General features: G+C 30.5%; 1 protein-coding gene across 1 annotated transcript; it reads right to left on the bottom strand.

The window, feature by feature from the left end:
• Positions 1–10,838: 10,838 nt before the first annotated feature.
• Positions 10,839–14,876, bottom strand: LOC115707543 (auxin-responsive protein IAA26). The gene is made up of 6 exons (XM_030635550.2): positions 13,686–14,876; positions 12,875–13,545; positions 12,070–12,350; positions 11,564–11,714; positions 11,279–11,343; positions 10,839–11,178 (listed from the first exon to the last, which is right to left on the bottom strand). Exons 2-6 carry the CDS (start codon positions 13,411–13,413, stop codon positions 11,129–11,131), a joined length of 1,086 nt encoding a protein of 361 aa, XP_030491410.2. The 5' UTR covers positions 13,414–13,545; positions 13,686–14,876; the 3' UTR covers positions 10,839–11,128.
• Between the last annotated feature and the right edge of the window lie 1,047 nt (positions 14,877–15,923).

Below are 15,923 nucleotides of genomic sequence, written 5' to 3'. Positions count from 1 at the left end.
AATAATTACTTAGTTGAACAAATGCCATTATAAATCTTCAGAATCACTAACCTTAAAATTTCATTTTTTTTTTTGCTCGTAATCCTTAAAACTTAATTACATACTTTGAAATGGGCAAAAAGGATTTAAAAGGCATCCATTATAGTTTGACTTAAAGGCTAATTACATATTTTGAGTGGAAGTTCACCAAATATTTGCCTTATTTCATTTATAATTTTTTTCTTTTCTTCTCTTCTATAGATTTATTCAAAAAGGGGAATGATTTCCCACGTTGAATATTTTGAGACACAGCTTCTTCATCACCTCCACTTGCAGGACAAGAAACTTCTTGAGAGCTGATGGAAACCCACTTTTTTAAAATAAAAATAAAATTGCATCTTGTGATTGTCGGTTTTGAGTTGTTTATCCTGTTCATCATCCTTATTTCTTATCATCATTGATGGATTTGAATTTCAACACAGAAGAATATAATCATCCATACCAAAGTGTCATATCTAATCTTAAGATATCGTTATCCTAAGTTGTATATGGTATCGTACCCTACTTGTTTGTTCGTTAATTTGTTGTGGGCCGGTTTTTATGAAACAATATAATCTTCACACTTAATTCATATGAAACATTCCTAACATGCTAATTTTCTTAATCAACTAAAACATACCAAATGGTATTCCATATTATTTGATGACACGTGTATGTATTAACTTAGAGGGGTGTGATTAGGAAGGAGAAATTGGCATATGGAAAATGGGTTTTTATGATTCACCAACAGTCTTGTTAAGTGACATTAAATAAAAATGTAAATACATATGAATAAATATAAATAGTAGTGGTTAGCTAGAAGAAAACCCACCAGCCATGACAAATTCATTTGAATGTTGACTAGCTTCGTTGAGAATAATATATCCAATCTCTCTCTATTCTTTATGTAAAGTCAAGATCTTGGTCCCTATTGAATCCATTTATTAATTGCCTGTGATGAGTGCAGTAGCATTAGTACTACACTTCTATTACTACTGTAATATGTATATATTTGTGACTATTTGTATAACCATTAAAAATAATTTATTTTTCTTTAAATATTGAGCATCATCATCTCACCCAACTACTAGTCTAATATTTACTGCACCAATACATTGCTCTAGATTTTTTTTAAGGGTATATATATATGCTGTAGCGTCTCTTGCAGTTGCACTCATATAATTACAACCAGGAATTAATTTCATTAAGTGACGACATATATCTACAATACATATGGAGAGAGAGGGAATAATATAATAATATGCCCTGAAAAGTCTACTACTAATAAAATGTAAGTTATATTCATAGATATACATACATATAAGAGAAAATTAGGCTGTATACCTCTTTTAACTTGCAGTATTTAAATTTTACCCTCTCTTTCTATATCTTTCATTTCTACCTTTTTTTTCAGCCACTATACCAATTTTGCCCTTATCTCCCTTCCTCTCCAACTTGCCCAAACTCCTACTGAAACCTAAGCATCTCCAAATCCTCTCACATTTTTGCTATTGCTATTGCTTTCCGATTTTTTCAGTAGCTATGGAGGAATTCTTAACTTATAGTAAGGGTATATTTGGTAGTTAATTATAAAATAGGGTATATTTCAATTAAATTTATTTTAAAGTTATTTTTGGTGAATGTGTAATAAAAAGAGGTAATTATCAATTTATCCCTACATATAATGATTTCTAACGCTTAAAAGCGAAATTAAAGCTAACCCAATATGTTTATATATGGGCCGGTCTATTATGTGTATTATATATGAGTCTGGTTTTGGAAAAAAAGAGGCATTTATGTAAGAAAAAGGCACACAGGTAAAGCCAGGCAAAGCAAAAGATCAATAAGTAAAATAAGGATATGATTGATGGGCATCTTCATCGCAAGCAAAGAAAGGTTGCACTATTGAATGTGATGATGATGATGATGATGATGATGATGAGATGTTCCCACAGGCCGCCTTGGCCATCATCGTACGTAATCAGCCTTTATAAATATATATATGTCTTAAGTTTCATTTGAAACTATTAACTCCCAAGTAATTAATAGGGGGAAAACTTTCATTATTGTTTTTAAATTTGTCTTTGAACTTCTCTTTCTATTGTATATTTGAATGGTTTTTTAACCTAATTAACAAGCTAGCAACAAATAAGAAGAAGAATATATCCTATGTTATATATAAATATATATGACATATTAGAGCCAAGGCCTATTTTACGTACCCAAAGTACAACTCTAATTTTAATTTGTGGCTAATTGTTGATTAATTTCTAGCTAGAGTAGAGATTATATCTTTTGTATATCTCTCAGTCCGATGGTTTAGTTTACTTAAAAGAAAAAAGAAAAAAAATTAGAGATTATAATATATTATACTTCATGAGATGATCCTTTTATATACCTTAGATTAGTTGAGATAACAGTTATATAAACGTGTAAGATTTTATTTACTATATTAGACAGTACTGGGCATTGTATTAATTGTGGTACTGAAAGTACTCTCGAGTCTCACTCATTAATATATATTGTCAAGTGACGATTATACATTAATATGAAAGTTTTGAACAATTGACGAATGAGTCATGTTCTTCTTCGAAGTTCCCTTAGTTTTCGTACGATGCTGCTTTAGTTGATCAATATTTTCTCATCATTCAAAGTTGTTCAGTTAGGGAGTGTTTGATATGAGATTCAGACTTGATAATAATGGGAATGTCAAACTAAATTAATTTTTAATATCAATGGAATTTGTGTTTTTCAAGTGAATCCATTTTACTTTTTAAATTAAAATGGTAATGTTAATCTCCTTCAATACTTATATTTGATATTCCCTCTAAATCTATTATTTCAATCTTTACTCTCTCTAACTCAAATTCACTAACTCACTTAATAAAATTTGATTAAAATTAATGAAAACATTATAAAAATACAAATGAGATTCTAATATATTAAAATGACACTAAATAAAGAAATGGAATAATAATTATTTTTTTTCCATTTTATTAACTCAAACCAAGCCCAATAGTGTTAATTAGACTTTTTTTTTTTTTTTCATTTCTCTAATTTAAATTTGATGAGATGGGAAGGAAGAAAATACTGGGATGGGAAAACTGCCAAAGCAAACACATTCCATAAACGACTTTGTATTGAATTAAACGACAAAATCTCTTGAAATAGTATTTTCAAACCGACAAGATTTCTTATGGAATGTTTACAGCAGAATTAAACACATTTTTTCAAGATGGCAACGTAACCTGTCCAAAAACCAATAACTTCTACGAATATCAAGAAATCTCATGAAATAAACGACAATAACTTCAAACGTCAGCATTAAAAAACGATTTTTTTTTTTTTTTTTGATGAACTATAAAGGGGAAAAGTGTTGAAATTTATTTTTGGAAATACAAACCTTGAAGGACTACCCTTTAAAATGTATATATGTTTTCTTTTTTATATATAATCAATATATCATTTAAATAATCACACATGTATCCAAAAAAAAATTATCCGATCAAGTGTTTTATGGATAGGTATGAGAGGCCATGGGGAAGAAATTATAGAAAAATTTCTCCCAAATTTTAATTTAATAATAATTATAAGAACTTATTAATTACTCACAAAATTCTATCCAAGGCTAAGAGTAATTAGATCTTAAAAAAATTATTAAGCACTTGTTCTAAGGATATGGTATTTTTACTAAAAAGAAAAAAAAAAGTGTATTTTGAAGAAAAAAAGATTGGGCCCTGGTGGACTTATACGCAGGCGGCAATATGATCGGGATAAGTTAAGAAATATATTTTTTTTATTTATTAATCAAAATATTTTCATATTATATTTTATTAAAATTTATTTATTTTTGTGAATGGGTTCCTTAATATAATCTCACATTTCACTTAAATCTAGTACATAATTTACATTAATTTAAGTCTAGTACAGGGACCATCTATAAAAGTGAGTATATATTAAAGAACTTGAAAATAAAAATAAAAATTAAAATAAATAAAATAAGTGAGTATACAATGTATTTTTTCAATATGGTATCTGTCTTAGTTTAGAACGGACTCTAGCTCTACCTCTTGGTGGTGTTGAACAATGAACATTATTGGTGACTAATGATAATATGCTCTCTAATTAAGCGGAAAAAATCAACTTGTTTACATAATACGAGTTTGATAGTTATTTAAAAATATTTAATCAAAGATCCAAGCGACTAGTATTATAATATGGGAAATTTGAATTTCCATACCTACATAATTTTATAATTTTTTTCTTAAATGCATACTTATTAAAATTTGTAATATATGACTATTTTACCAATTTTCTAAAACTACCCCTCCCATTTGTAAATGCTCAGCCGACTCTCACCCACCATTAACCCCAACCAGAACCACCCTCACCCACGAAAACCCTCACCCACGATCGACCCCAACCCGAACCACCCTCACCCACGGCGTCGACCACTCTCACCCACGATCAACCCCAACCCGAACCACCCTCACCCACGAAAACCCCAACCCGAACCACCCTCACCCACGAATCCCAACCCCAACCCGAATGACGGTCGAAGCCCAGGTCACCGCCGATCCCACGAATCCCAGGCCCCCTCATCGCCGACGGTCGAAGCCCACGAATCCTAGCCCCCCTCTTCACCGTCGGTCCATCAAATCGAAAATAAAAATAATAATAAAAAAAAAAGCCCCAGGTCCGATGGTCGGACCTGGGGTGTGGGATGCCGAGATAGAGAGAGAAAGAGAGATGCTGTGAGAGTTTGAGGGTATTTTTGGGGTTTTGAGAAAAGTGTCATATTTTTGTTAGTTTAAAATGTATTGGTTTAAAAATAAAATATTTTAATTTTTTAAGTATAGAAAATCAAATTTTCCTTATAAATACACTTTCTAACATCAGCTAATATTTCAATCAATGTCACAATTATGTTGATTTATGCAACAATAATAAATGGTTATAATACAAGTTGATTTATGCGAAAATATATATGTTCATAATTTGATCACGACCTAATTCTTATATTGGATGACTTAAGTAATCCTAATATATATACATATTTTTTTGGCTAATTAGGAATTTTTTTCTCCGAACTTTGACATGTACTAAATTATGTCCCTTGAATTTTTAAGGTCATTAAAAATTCCACATGAACTATTGAGATTGTTAGATTTAAAAACTTTTGTCTAATTTTAGTAAAAAAAATCTAACATGGATGAAAGTTCATGGGGCATGATTTAATACATATCAAAGTTTGAGGGACATGATTTGGTAGATATCGAAGTTTGGGGACCATGGTTTAGTATATAAACAATCACTGAAACAGTAAAATTAAATGAAATTAGACAAAAGTCTTTAAATCTAACAATCTCAATACTTCAAGGGGAATTTTTTAACAGCCAAAAAAGTTCAGGGGCCATAATTTGGTACATGTTAAAGTTCGGGAGAAAAAAATCCTAATTAACCATATTTTTTTGGCTATTTAGGAATTTTGCCTCCTAAAATTTAACATGTACCGAATCATGCCCCCTGAAATTTTAAAGTCGTTAAAAATGCCCCCTGAACTATTGAGATTGTTGAATTTAAGGACTTTTGTCCAATTTTAGTAAAAAAGTCTAACATGGATGAAAGTTCAGAGGTATAATTTAGTATATTTGAAAGTTTGAGTGGTATAATTTGGTATATATCAAAGTCTGCGGAGCATGGGTTACTACACAAACAATCAATGAATAGTAAAATTGAATGAAATTAGAAAAAAAAAATTAAATCCAACAATCTCAATAATTCAGGAGGTATTTTTAACGACCTAATTCCTATAGTGGCTGACTTAAGTAATCCTAACATATATTTTTTGGCTAATTAGGAATTTTCTCCTCCGAACTTTGACATGTACAAAATTATCCCCCTGAATTTTTAAGGTCATTAAAAATTCCCCATGAACTATTGAGATTGTTGAATTTAAGGACTTTTGTCCAATTTTAGTAAAAAAGTGTAACATGGATGAAAGTTTAAGGGTATGATTTAGTATATTTCAAAGTTCGAGTAGTATAATTTGATATATATCAAAGTCTGGGGAGCATGGTTTAGTACACAAATAATCAATGAATAGTAAAATTGAATGAAATTAGACAAAAAATTTTAAATCCAACAATCTCAATAGTTCAGGAGGTATTTTTAACGACCTTAAAAGTTCAGGGAGCATGATTTGGTGTATGTCAAAGTTAAGGGGGCAAAAATCATAATTTATCTATTTTTTTTAGGCTAATTAGTAATTTTTTCCCCCCGAACTTTGATATGTATCAAATCATGCCCCCTTAACTTTTGTGGCCGTTAAAAATTCCCCTTGAACTATTGAGATTGTTAGATTTAAGGACTTTTGTCTAATTTTAGTAAAAAAATTCTAACATGGATGAAAGTTCAAGGGGCATGATTTAGTACATATTAAAGTTTGAGGGGCATGATTTGGTAGATATCAAAGTCTGGGGAGCATAGTTTAGTACATAAACAAGCACTGAAACAGCAAAATTGAATGAAATTAGACAAAAGTCCTTAAATTTAACAATCTCAATAGTTCGGGGAGAATTTTTAACAGCCAAAAAAGTTCAGGGGGCACGATTTGGTACATGTCAAAGTTTAAGGGGAAAAATTACTAATTAGCTTTTTTCTATGTGGTAATGAAAATCCCATATGAGTAATAAACAATCGGCATCGACACCTCTTCAAATCAGGATAGCTCATTGTTTAATTGAAAGACATACTAATATTAAGTTAGATAAATATTAAATAGAAATTTTAATTAAATTGAATTATAATCATTTTACTACAATTTAATATCAGATCTTATATATTTAAAGAAATCAGTCTCCAACATTTAATACCTTAAAAATAAAAATCAGCTCATGTTTGTGAGCTATATAACATATAGTCATAAATTTTTTAATTTAATTTTTAGAAATGGTAATCAGCAACTTTATTTTAAATATCTTCTATTTTAAAAAATAAAAAAGACGCGCTTAATTTTAAATACAATATCAAAGTCTTTGCCTTTGCGCACTAAACACTATCTTTCGATCGAAAAACATATAGATAATAGCTTTGTGAATCAAATGAATAGACATTGATTATATCATATGCACAGAATGTTAAAAAGTATAATGCGTGTTCATGTGATACTTATAATATTATTAGTTTGCTCCATAATCTGGGTTAATCTGGTTCCATAACAATTTTTCACAACTTGCATTTGCATGGGCACTCTAATTAATTAGTTGTAATTCGTAATCCTGTCTTTATATTTATTTCCTATATTTATAAAATCTAGATAGCTAAAATGATCTTCAACTGAAAGCAAATCAAAATTGACCTACTATTACTATAAATATCACTCTCCACCCTCTACCCTCCACTATTATCAGAAAATATATAATCAAAATTTTACATTTTTATTTATATACAATTGTCCTAGGGAGGCAGAGAGGAGTAAATAATAAATTCCCGTCTAGGGCTGAACATCAGGCAGGTTTATTGGGTTTTAGGTTCGCAGGTTTTGGGTTCACCGGTTTCGGGTTTACAAGTTTCGGTTGGCTGGGTTGACTCGGTCAACTCTTTAAAAAAAATAATTTTTTATTCAAATAATAATTTCTCTTATTTTTTTATTTATTAAATTAAACAGATATAATATAACAATTTTAGGGTTTTTTATTTTTAATTAATATATATAAAATGTAATAAAAAAATATATAAAATATATTAAACATGTGGGTTGGCGGGCGGGTTCGGGTTCAACCCAAAACCCAGTATTCCTAAGAGTTCAACTCGCAAACCCGCCCGAAGGGTACCGGGTTGAACCCGACCTGCCCAAACATTTTTTTTTAAAAAAAATTACGGGTTCACCGGTTCGAGTTCAGGCGAGTTGCCTGCTCGAAATGTTTAGTCCTACTCCTGTCCAGTGAAAGAAGTTTTAACAATTCAATAAATACTTATATTTTATAAAGTAAATTGCAATATAAATACCTAATGTTTTAGTTTTTATATACTTAAATTTTCTATTTTTATTTTTGGAGGAAAAAATACCTCATATTACAACTCTCTTACACTGTTATTATCACTTTCGTTAACTCATAAATATGGACATGTGGAGGGACCAAATATATTACATTTATTTATTTTTATTTTAAAACTTGATATTTTAATATCTGAAATTAAATGCTACTTGTTTTAAAAAAATAGCAATGCTCATAATAATTTTCACATAGTATTAACATTTCAGTTCAATAATCATGTTCCATATACTGTACTAGTTCATTCAACTATGGTAATCTTGTATTGCATCTATCTCATTTTTTTTTTGAAACAAGTAACGTTTAGTTTCTGATATTACAAAAATTAAATTTTAAAATAAAATAAATAAATGTAATGCATCTGAGCCCTCCACGTGGCCATATTTATGAGGAAACAGAAGTGTTATTAACGGGTGTAAGAGAATTATAACATTGAGTATTCTTGCTTCTAAAAATAAAAATAAAATATTTAAGTATATAAAATTTAAAAGACTAAAACATTATGTATTTATGCCGCAATTTATCCTATTTTATATTTATCATATACAATTAAAGCTTAATATTTTTGGTAAAATATACATTGAAAAATATGTTCAGTTATTGAAATATATATTAAACAATTTATGGGTAAAAGGCTAATTAATTATTATACATGGTTTGTAATTTGTAGATCAGGTTTCGTGAATTCTTAGCAGTTAAATTTATTAACAAAGTGGAAGACCTAGGTCTTCCACTAAGAAATGAAGGGTTATATGGCCTTGAGAAAATGACACATATCGTTATTTGGTTATTAGATATGATAATAATGTAAAAGAAGACTGAACTGAGATTCATAATCTTTTGAAGAACATAATAATGAATCAGCTACACTTTTATCCACTTACCCAATTCTTTGACATTATTGCTTCTTTCAAAGAAACCAACCAAATAAAGTTTGTGATAATCAATTTGTGTCTATATACGTATCACGTGTACGGGTATCTCTAACCATGAGTTCCTAAAATGTAATGACAAACGACAAGTCGCTTATTAATAAAACATGATAAAATACAACCAAGTTATTGTAATTGATTATATAATTAACGAGTGTTCTATCTATTCATGTTCTAGTCGATTCTAAAATTCACATTAAAAAGAAAAATATTATGTCGATAGTTAATATTGATTTGTAGTAATGATGCAGTGAAACAATATTTTCAATAAATTTATCTGGCTGAAAGATTGTTTTAAAAATAAAAATAAAAAAAAATATAGCTAGAGACAGAAAGGGAAAGAACAAGAGTGAGTCTAATAAAAGGAAAAGTTGAAAACAGTTTTACCAAAGTACTAATTCTACTACTACCACTGTTGTGAAATCTGAACAACAAGAGAGAATCACACGCACAATATCTACATATAGAATCAAAAGACCAGTCTTATTTTTCGCCCCCAAGTTAGGCAGCTCTCAACGACAATGACCTTTCTCTTCTTCCCTCATAAACTCTTCTTTTCTATATATTTTTTTTCTACATCAAATTGTAATATATATCATGCAAAAAAAAAAAATTGCATTATATATAATGCTGCACAGTAAAGTTAGGCCCCCACCCCACCCCCCAAAAAAAAAAATAGATATCATTATATATTTCCATGCTAGTTTTAATCTGAATATCTAATAATGATCAAAGTGAAGAATAAAGCTTAGCACTGTTAGCAGCTTATAGACGAGAACAGAAAAATAAATATGAAACTTGGCAAGAATAAAGGTTTAAGTAGAAGACTAAAGCAAAGCATCTATACTACTTGATTAGTGGTTAGAATTGGTACCGTTTGAGTACATTTTTTTGTTTTGTACCTAAATTATGGAGATCACTATCAGAAGTGAGTGAGTGGGGATTTAGGGTCTACTCACTGTGTTGTTTTAAACAAGAAAAGGGAACATATATGATATATCGTATCTACTTTCCCCCCACCCTACAGTACAACTACATTTCCCACAACTGCTTGCCTTCAACGAAATATTCACATCACCATACCCGATTGCCTATGGTCATTAACATTATATTACCCAATCCAATTCAAATCAAATATCATGAATGTTTGGTACGTTAATTCTTATCTCGCATGAAATAGTTCCCACATATATGGGGTATGTGAACTCTGAACTGTCATTAGCAGAGAACGAATTTATTTATTTATTTCATATATGAAATTAAGAGATTAGAAAGAAGGAAAAAGACAAAGAAAAATGTCTAAGTAGGAAATTAGGTAAATCGATTGCATCATGTTGTCGTTTCATTTGATCCTATTATGAAATTATTTTTTGAAAAGATAATTTTATCAAAAGGTTGCTGAAACAAAATCCAGTACAAACATATATAGAAATGGCCAACAATAGTTAATCAAATCATTTAGAAGATATTCTAAGGAGAATAATAATAGAACTATCGTTCCTTCTTAAAAAAAAAGGAAAAAAATAATAGAACTATCGTTCCTTCAAAAAAAAGAAAGGAAAAAAATAATAATAATTTACAAGATATAACTAATCCAAACTTAAGAGAAACTTACAAGGCCGCTAAAAATGGCCACTTTATTTTAAACCATTACTTTATTTTCTTATGGAAGACCAAATTTCAAACTTTCCAATATTATTAAAAACGATGTACCACCATACAGGCATACACCAATTTGGATAAATAAATACTAAATATACATTTTTTTTGGAAGTTTTTGTCACAAGTTAACTTCGTGTAAAACCCATTTCACAACAAAATATATAAATCCTTTGAGCCAAACAAAAATGTATAAACTAGAAGCAGTGTCAAAATTCACAAACATATATTGGGGTGGCTATAGCATTTTTCTACAAGAGCCGAGTTGGAATTAACAGCATTTTCAGCAAAAAAAAACCAAATCCGTGAAACATCATTACATGGTTCTTAGGCTAACACTTTTTTTTTACTTCCTTGATCATAGAAAAACATGAAAACAAAAAGTCAAATAATTAATACAAATTCTCTTCCAAACTGTAGTGGAAATTTACTTTTTTCTTCAGATAACATTTCTTTCATTCTTCACTTCAATGAAGAGTCAACTCGCATCTGGTCTTGCTTATTATTAACGACTAAAATACAAGAAAAAAATATATCACACAGTTAGTATCAATAAATAGCATAAATATAGTTAGTAGTGATTGAAAATGAATGGAGACAATGAAAACTCACGACTAAGTGCAGAAAGTTCAGAGCTCTTTAAAACTCGCAGCCTTTTTACTGTAGACACAAACATGCTGCAAGCAAATGAAGTGAGAAATTTAATTAAAAAGATATTAATCATACAAAGAATAACATAATTAATTCACCAAAGTTTAAAATATAAGATAAGATAAAATATAACAGGGAATCTAATGCAGTATATTATTTCCTTGTTCAAATTAAAGACAAAAAAACATAAGAATATAATTAACAAACATAATAATTACTCAATAAATAAGTAAACTAAATGCTTACTTCCATGGGACATCCCCAACAAGCATTCTGTCTCCTTCATTATCTTCATAAACAAGTGTATATTCTCCACTTCCATCCAGTAATCCAGTAATCGCTTTCCCTTCATCTTGATTGTTTTGAATTCCACCAGCAGTAGAGGAATCTCTTTGAGCTAAACATAAGAGAAAACGACAAAAAAAAATAATTAAATGAGGAAAATGAATTAAACAATTCTGTATCAAGTCAGACTAACACATGTCTGAAAGGAAGGCAAACGACAATTCTTAGGACTTATTGTACTTTTTAATATTTGTTCGGTGAAAAAAGAGAAATGGATTGACCATTTTGTCACACATATATAGTAATAAATTATATGCTTCACAACAAAACAGTACTCTGACCATATGGTATATGTGAAAATGGTCTACAATCAAACTTCGTCAAAAAATTTAAAAAAAAAATGAAACAGTGACTCAAAAATCAAGAATAATTGTACTAATAAGATAATTAATGATGAAAACAAAAACCTGCAAGTAGTCCCCTGAAGAGTTCATCAACAGCAGAAGAGAGCTTATTATAGCTGTCATAGGCTTTGAGGTCCACTTTCCTTCCAATAGGGACACCATCCATGTTGATCTTCACAAATAGACCTTTTCCCGGGGTCTCCACTGGTTTTGCACCATGAATCTTCTTGTTCTGGTCAGGATTTTGCGATTCTGTTGTGGGTTTTGAAGAAGAGCTATTACTAGCAAGATTCTTCCTGAATGAACGAATTGGGGGCCACCCAACAACTGGAGCAGGAGCAGTTCTGTGTTTTTTTATTAATAATTAAATGGTTAATTATTTCGAATTACCTTTATATGGAAAGAGCAAAGAAAGGAAATGAGACGAGAAGTTGCATAAAAACACACACTACTTGGCTTGTTGGCTAGGCTTGCCTTTGCGTAGTTTTATAAAGACAATATTAATGGAACTCTTCATGAGACAGATAGAAATGATTACAAGAAAATTTAAGACTTAGCATGGAAATGAGACGATATAGTAAAAAACAAGAGATTTGCCAAAATAAGCTAAGACTTATCAATCGTAAATGACCAAAGAAAAATTGTCTAACTGCAAAAGAAAACATATTTATGTAAATCATATATAATTGAGTTTGATCCATTAAAATGTAAACAAAAATAAAGGGGAGCTAGTTATGCATGGACCACACAAGACACTGTCTTACACAACGTGGAACTGTGTCAAGAGTGAATATACTCTGTCCAAAAGATAGAAATAGATACAAGAGCGAACAAAAAAAAAAAAAGAAAAGGAAAAAAGCTGAGGTACCTTTTCTGAGAGCTGTTGGTAACAGCTGTATTTGCAGGAATAGTAGCTGGTGAAAATGCTTTTTTCTCTGCCTTCTGCAACTCTACTACTGTTTTAGGGCAACAGGGCTGTGAGGCTTCCTTTGCTATAACAGGCAAGCTTGGAAGAAATGACGTTGGAGCTTTTCCTTGGTAACCTGAAGAGGAAGGAGTAGAAGAAGGCCATGGGGAAGAGGATAGAACATTCCCAACTCCTCCGTTCTCTGAGGAAGTAAACTTGTGGTTTTGGTTATGGTTACCACTACTCTTGTTGTTGTTGTTGATGATGGTATTAGTGTTTTGAATGAAATAACCAAGAGAAAGGAGAGACTCATCTCTTTCTCTGTTATCTTTCAGTGGCCAGTCTTGACCTGGTGGACCAAGCCTAAGCTCTAACTTTTTCTCATCTGATGTGCCATGGCTTCTCTTCTCTTTTTCTTTGTTCATGAACCACTCTCTGTTTTGAGGAATCAAATCTAGTAACTGAGGACAATTTTCTTCTCTTCTTGAGTTTCCTTCCATGTCAATATAATCAATACAACGTCAATTTTTTGAAATAACCCAGATGATGAATCAGCACTACTTTCCTTTCTTCTTCAACCTTTTTCTCTTTGTACACTTAAAAAATCAAAGCAAGCAAATCGAGGAAGTTCACTGTCAAATGAAAAAGAGTAGCGTGAGAAAAATACATATATATAAATGAAAACTAAACTTAACAGAACTTGAACAGAAACTAAAGATTGAAAAAGTTTATATAAATGAAAACTCAACTTAACATAAACAAATATAAATACCTTTATTTCAGATCCTCAACCAAGTGCAAAGCTAAACATTTTGAAAACCAAATTTAATAAGTTTAATATAAAGGAGAATAGAGGACGAAAAGGTGGTTAAGGAAACAAAGACAGAGTTTCTCAAACCTCAACCCATGAAAATCTGTAAAACCAACACACAAACACACTCACTCTCCAAAGACCATATAATTATTAATAAGACTCCCCTAAAAGAAACCCCACCAAGAGGTATATTATGAAATATTAAGAAAAACCAAAATATAATAAGCAAATAATGAAATCAAAAAAAGCAAAAGTGGGGGGCTGGTACTGGTATTGATGTCCTAAAAGCCCTTTTCTACAAAATATTTGAGCACGCTTAGTGAGTGGGCTTTGCTAACTTTCTTTCTTCTCCTTTTGGGATGTGAATGAATAATGAAATGAGAGGACGAGAGGAGGAAGGAACAAGGTTAAAGAGTAAAGACCGAATGTTGTTTCTTTTTTCTTTTTTTTATGTAATATATAATTAATTAAGGGGCAAGAGAATAAAAAAATAAATAAAAATGACAAAACTAGAGAGATTCCCTTCTACCCTAAGAAGCCCAAAACAGGAACGCACTTAAATCACAAAAACACGCAACCATTGCCTCTTCTCTTCTATCTGTGAGCCTTTTAGAAAAACGTTTTTAGGTTTGCTCAGCTCAGGAAGCAAAGCACGCTTTGCTGACCTCCCTAAAGATACTCACTCTCTCTCACACTCACCAAATTACACATAAGCCTTTTTTTTTTAAGAGCACACTACCCCAAAACCAAACATCCCTTCCTCTCTTTATTAGGGTCTTGTCCAAGGAGAGAGAGACTACACAAGCTTACAAAACTCTCGTTCCCACATTATTATTATTATTATTATAATTAGTAATGTGAAAAGGAGATTATGTTATGTTATGTGTGTTATTAAAGTAGATTTAGTCACACTTCAAACAGGGTACAACGAATAGGGACTCGACTTGATTAGCACATTACACGCCCCCAATTATTTTCATTTTATTAGCTATTTAAGTGTCAAAGTCATTGGCTTAGGTACGTCTTAATTAAAATGTCAAAGTAGATAAGAAACACTTCACTTAATACTAATTAATACCTTGGTTATAGTGCTATAATTTACACTCTTTATTTTTTATTTCATTTAATTTCAAGTGTCAAGAAATTGATGGGATGAGCCACTGTCCTGTACATGTTTTTTGGTTTTGTTAATTTGCTATCATTATTTTCCATGTTTTTTCATTTAAAAAAAATAATAATAGAGAGAAAAGGATTTGCAATTGCATGATCGGTTTTGTGAAATAAAAACATGCAGATACCATGATCCTGTCTGCAGAAATCTGAACCGTTGGATGAAAATAAAAAAAATGAAAAAAGTCTTGGGATGAGATCTGAAAAACGTTTAATCTGACACAACGCTCAAGAAAACAATCTGACCCAATCAGCTTAAAGGATAGCTGCTTTTGTTGCTTTTCTGTTCTTTGTTTTTTTGGTGGGTTTTTAACTCTGTTTCCGTACCATAGATTACAGTTTTGAAATTACTCGCAATAATAATTATAATAACGTTCAATAATCGAAAAAATATTCCAATTCCAATAAATATATACCATCCATCACCTCTGTTTTTTTTCTTTTCTACAAAACTATTAAAAATAATTTATTTTTACTTAATTATAAATATTTACATGCTAGCACCAACCTTCTAGTTCTACGCTGAGAACTCCTTGAATTGACCATTATACCCTTCTTTTTCCTTGAAGTGAGAGAGTCGTGTGTTTTATTCCAGTTTTAATTATGTTGTGTATGTATCAACACAGACATATTACTACTTTTTCATATAAATATTTTTTTCACACTATACCACTTTGTCGTAATAAAGCTTATCTACGTATACAATACAGTGACCAAATTATCCTTCGTAGCTATTATATATAAATAGTTCAGACTGGTTCGTGCTAACATTGCTTTAATAAAGTACTTTTACTATTTATATTAAGTCCAAAACACAATGGGAGATTAATGGTACTAAACAAAAATGAATCCCCATCAAAACTTTTACTTCCTTTTTCTTTTTCTTTTGATTGGAAATTCTCCTTTTAGTTGGTGAAATAGTAATTAGTTTATTATTATTATTAACCATATACATTGAAAATTTAAGGAGACAGGCCCCACATCCCCACGTGCAATTTCAGCAAAGATTAATAGTTTAATTAACTT

This window comes from Cannabis sativa, chromosome 1, assembly GCF_029168945.1.
Source record: "Cannabis sativa cultivar Pink pepper isolate KNU-18-1 chromosome 1, ASM2916894v1, whole genome shotgun sequence".
NCBI lineage: Eukaryota > Viridiplantae > Streptophyta > Magnoliopsida > Rosales > Cannabaceae > Cannabis > Cannabis sativa.
This window is presented reverse-complemented; position numbering and strand designations above follow the sequence as displayed.

Bases quoted from the DNA above. Each gene is read 5' to 3' on its own strand.
- LOC115707543 (XM_030635550.2), bottom strand. From the start codon at position 13,413: ATGGAAGGAAACTCAAGAAGAGAAGAAAATTGTCCTCAGTTACTAGAT. The intron at 11,715-12,069 runs GTTTTTGTTTTC...TCTTATGTTTAG, and splicing joins CTTCAGGGGACTACTTGCAG to CTCAAAGAGATTCCTCTACT. The intron at 11,344-11,563 runs GTAAGCATTTAG...ATTTGCTTGCAG, and splicing joins GTTGGGGATGTCCCATGGAA to CATGTTTGTGTCTACAGTAA.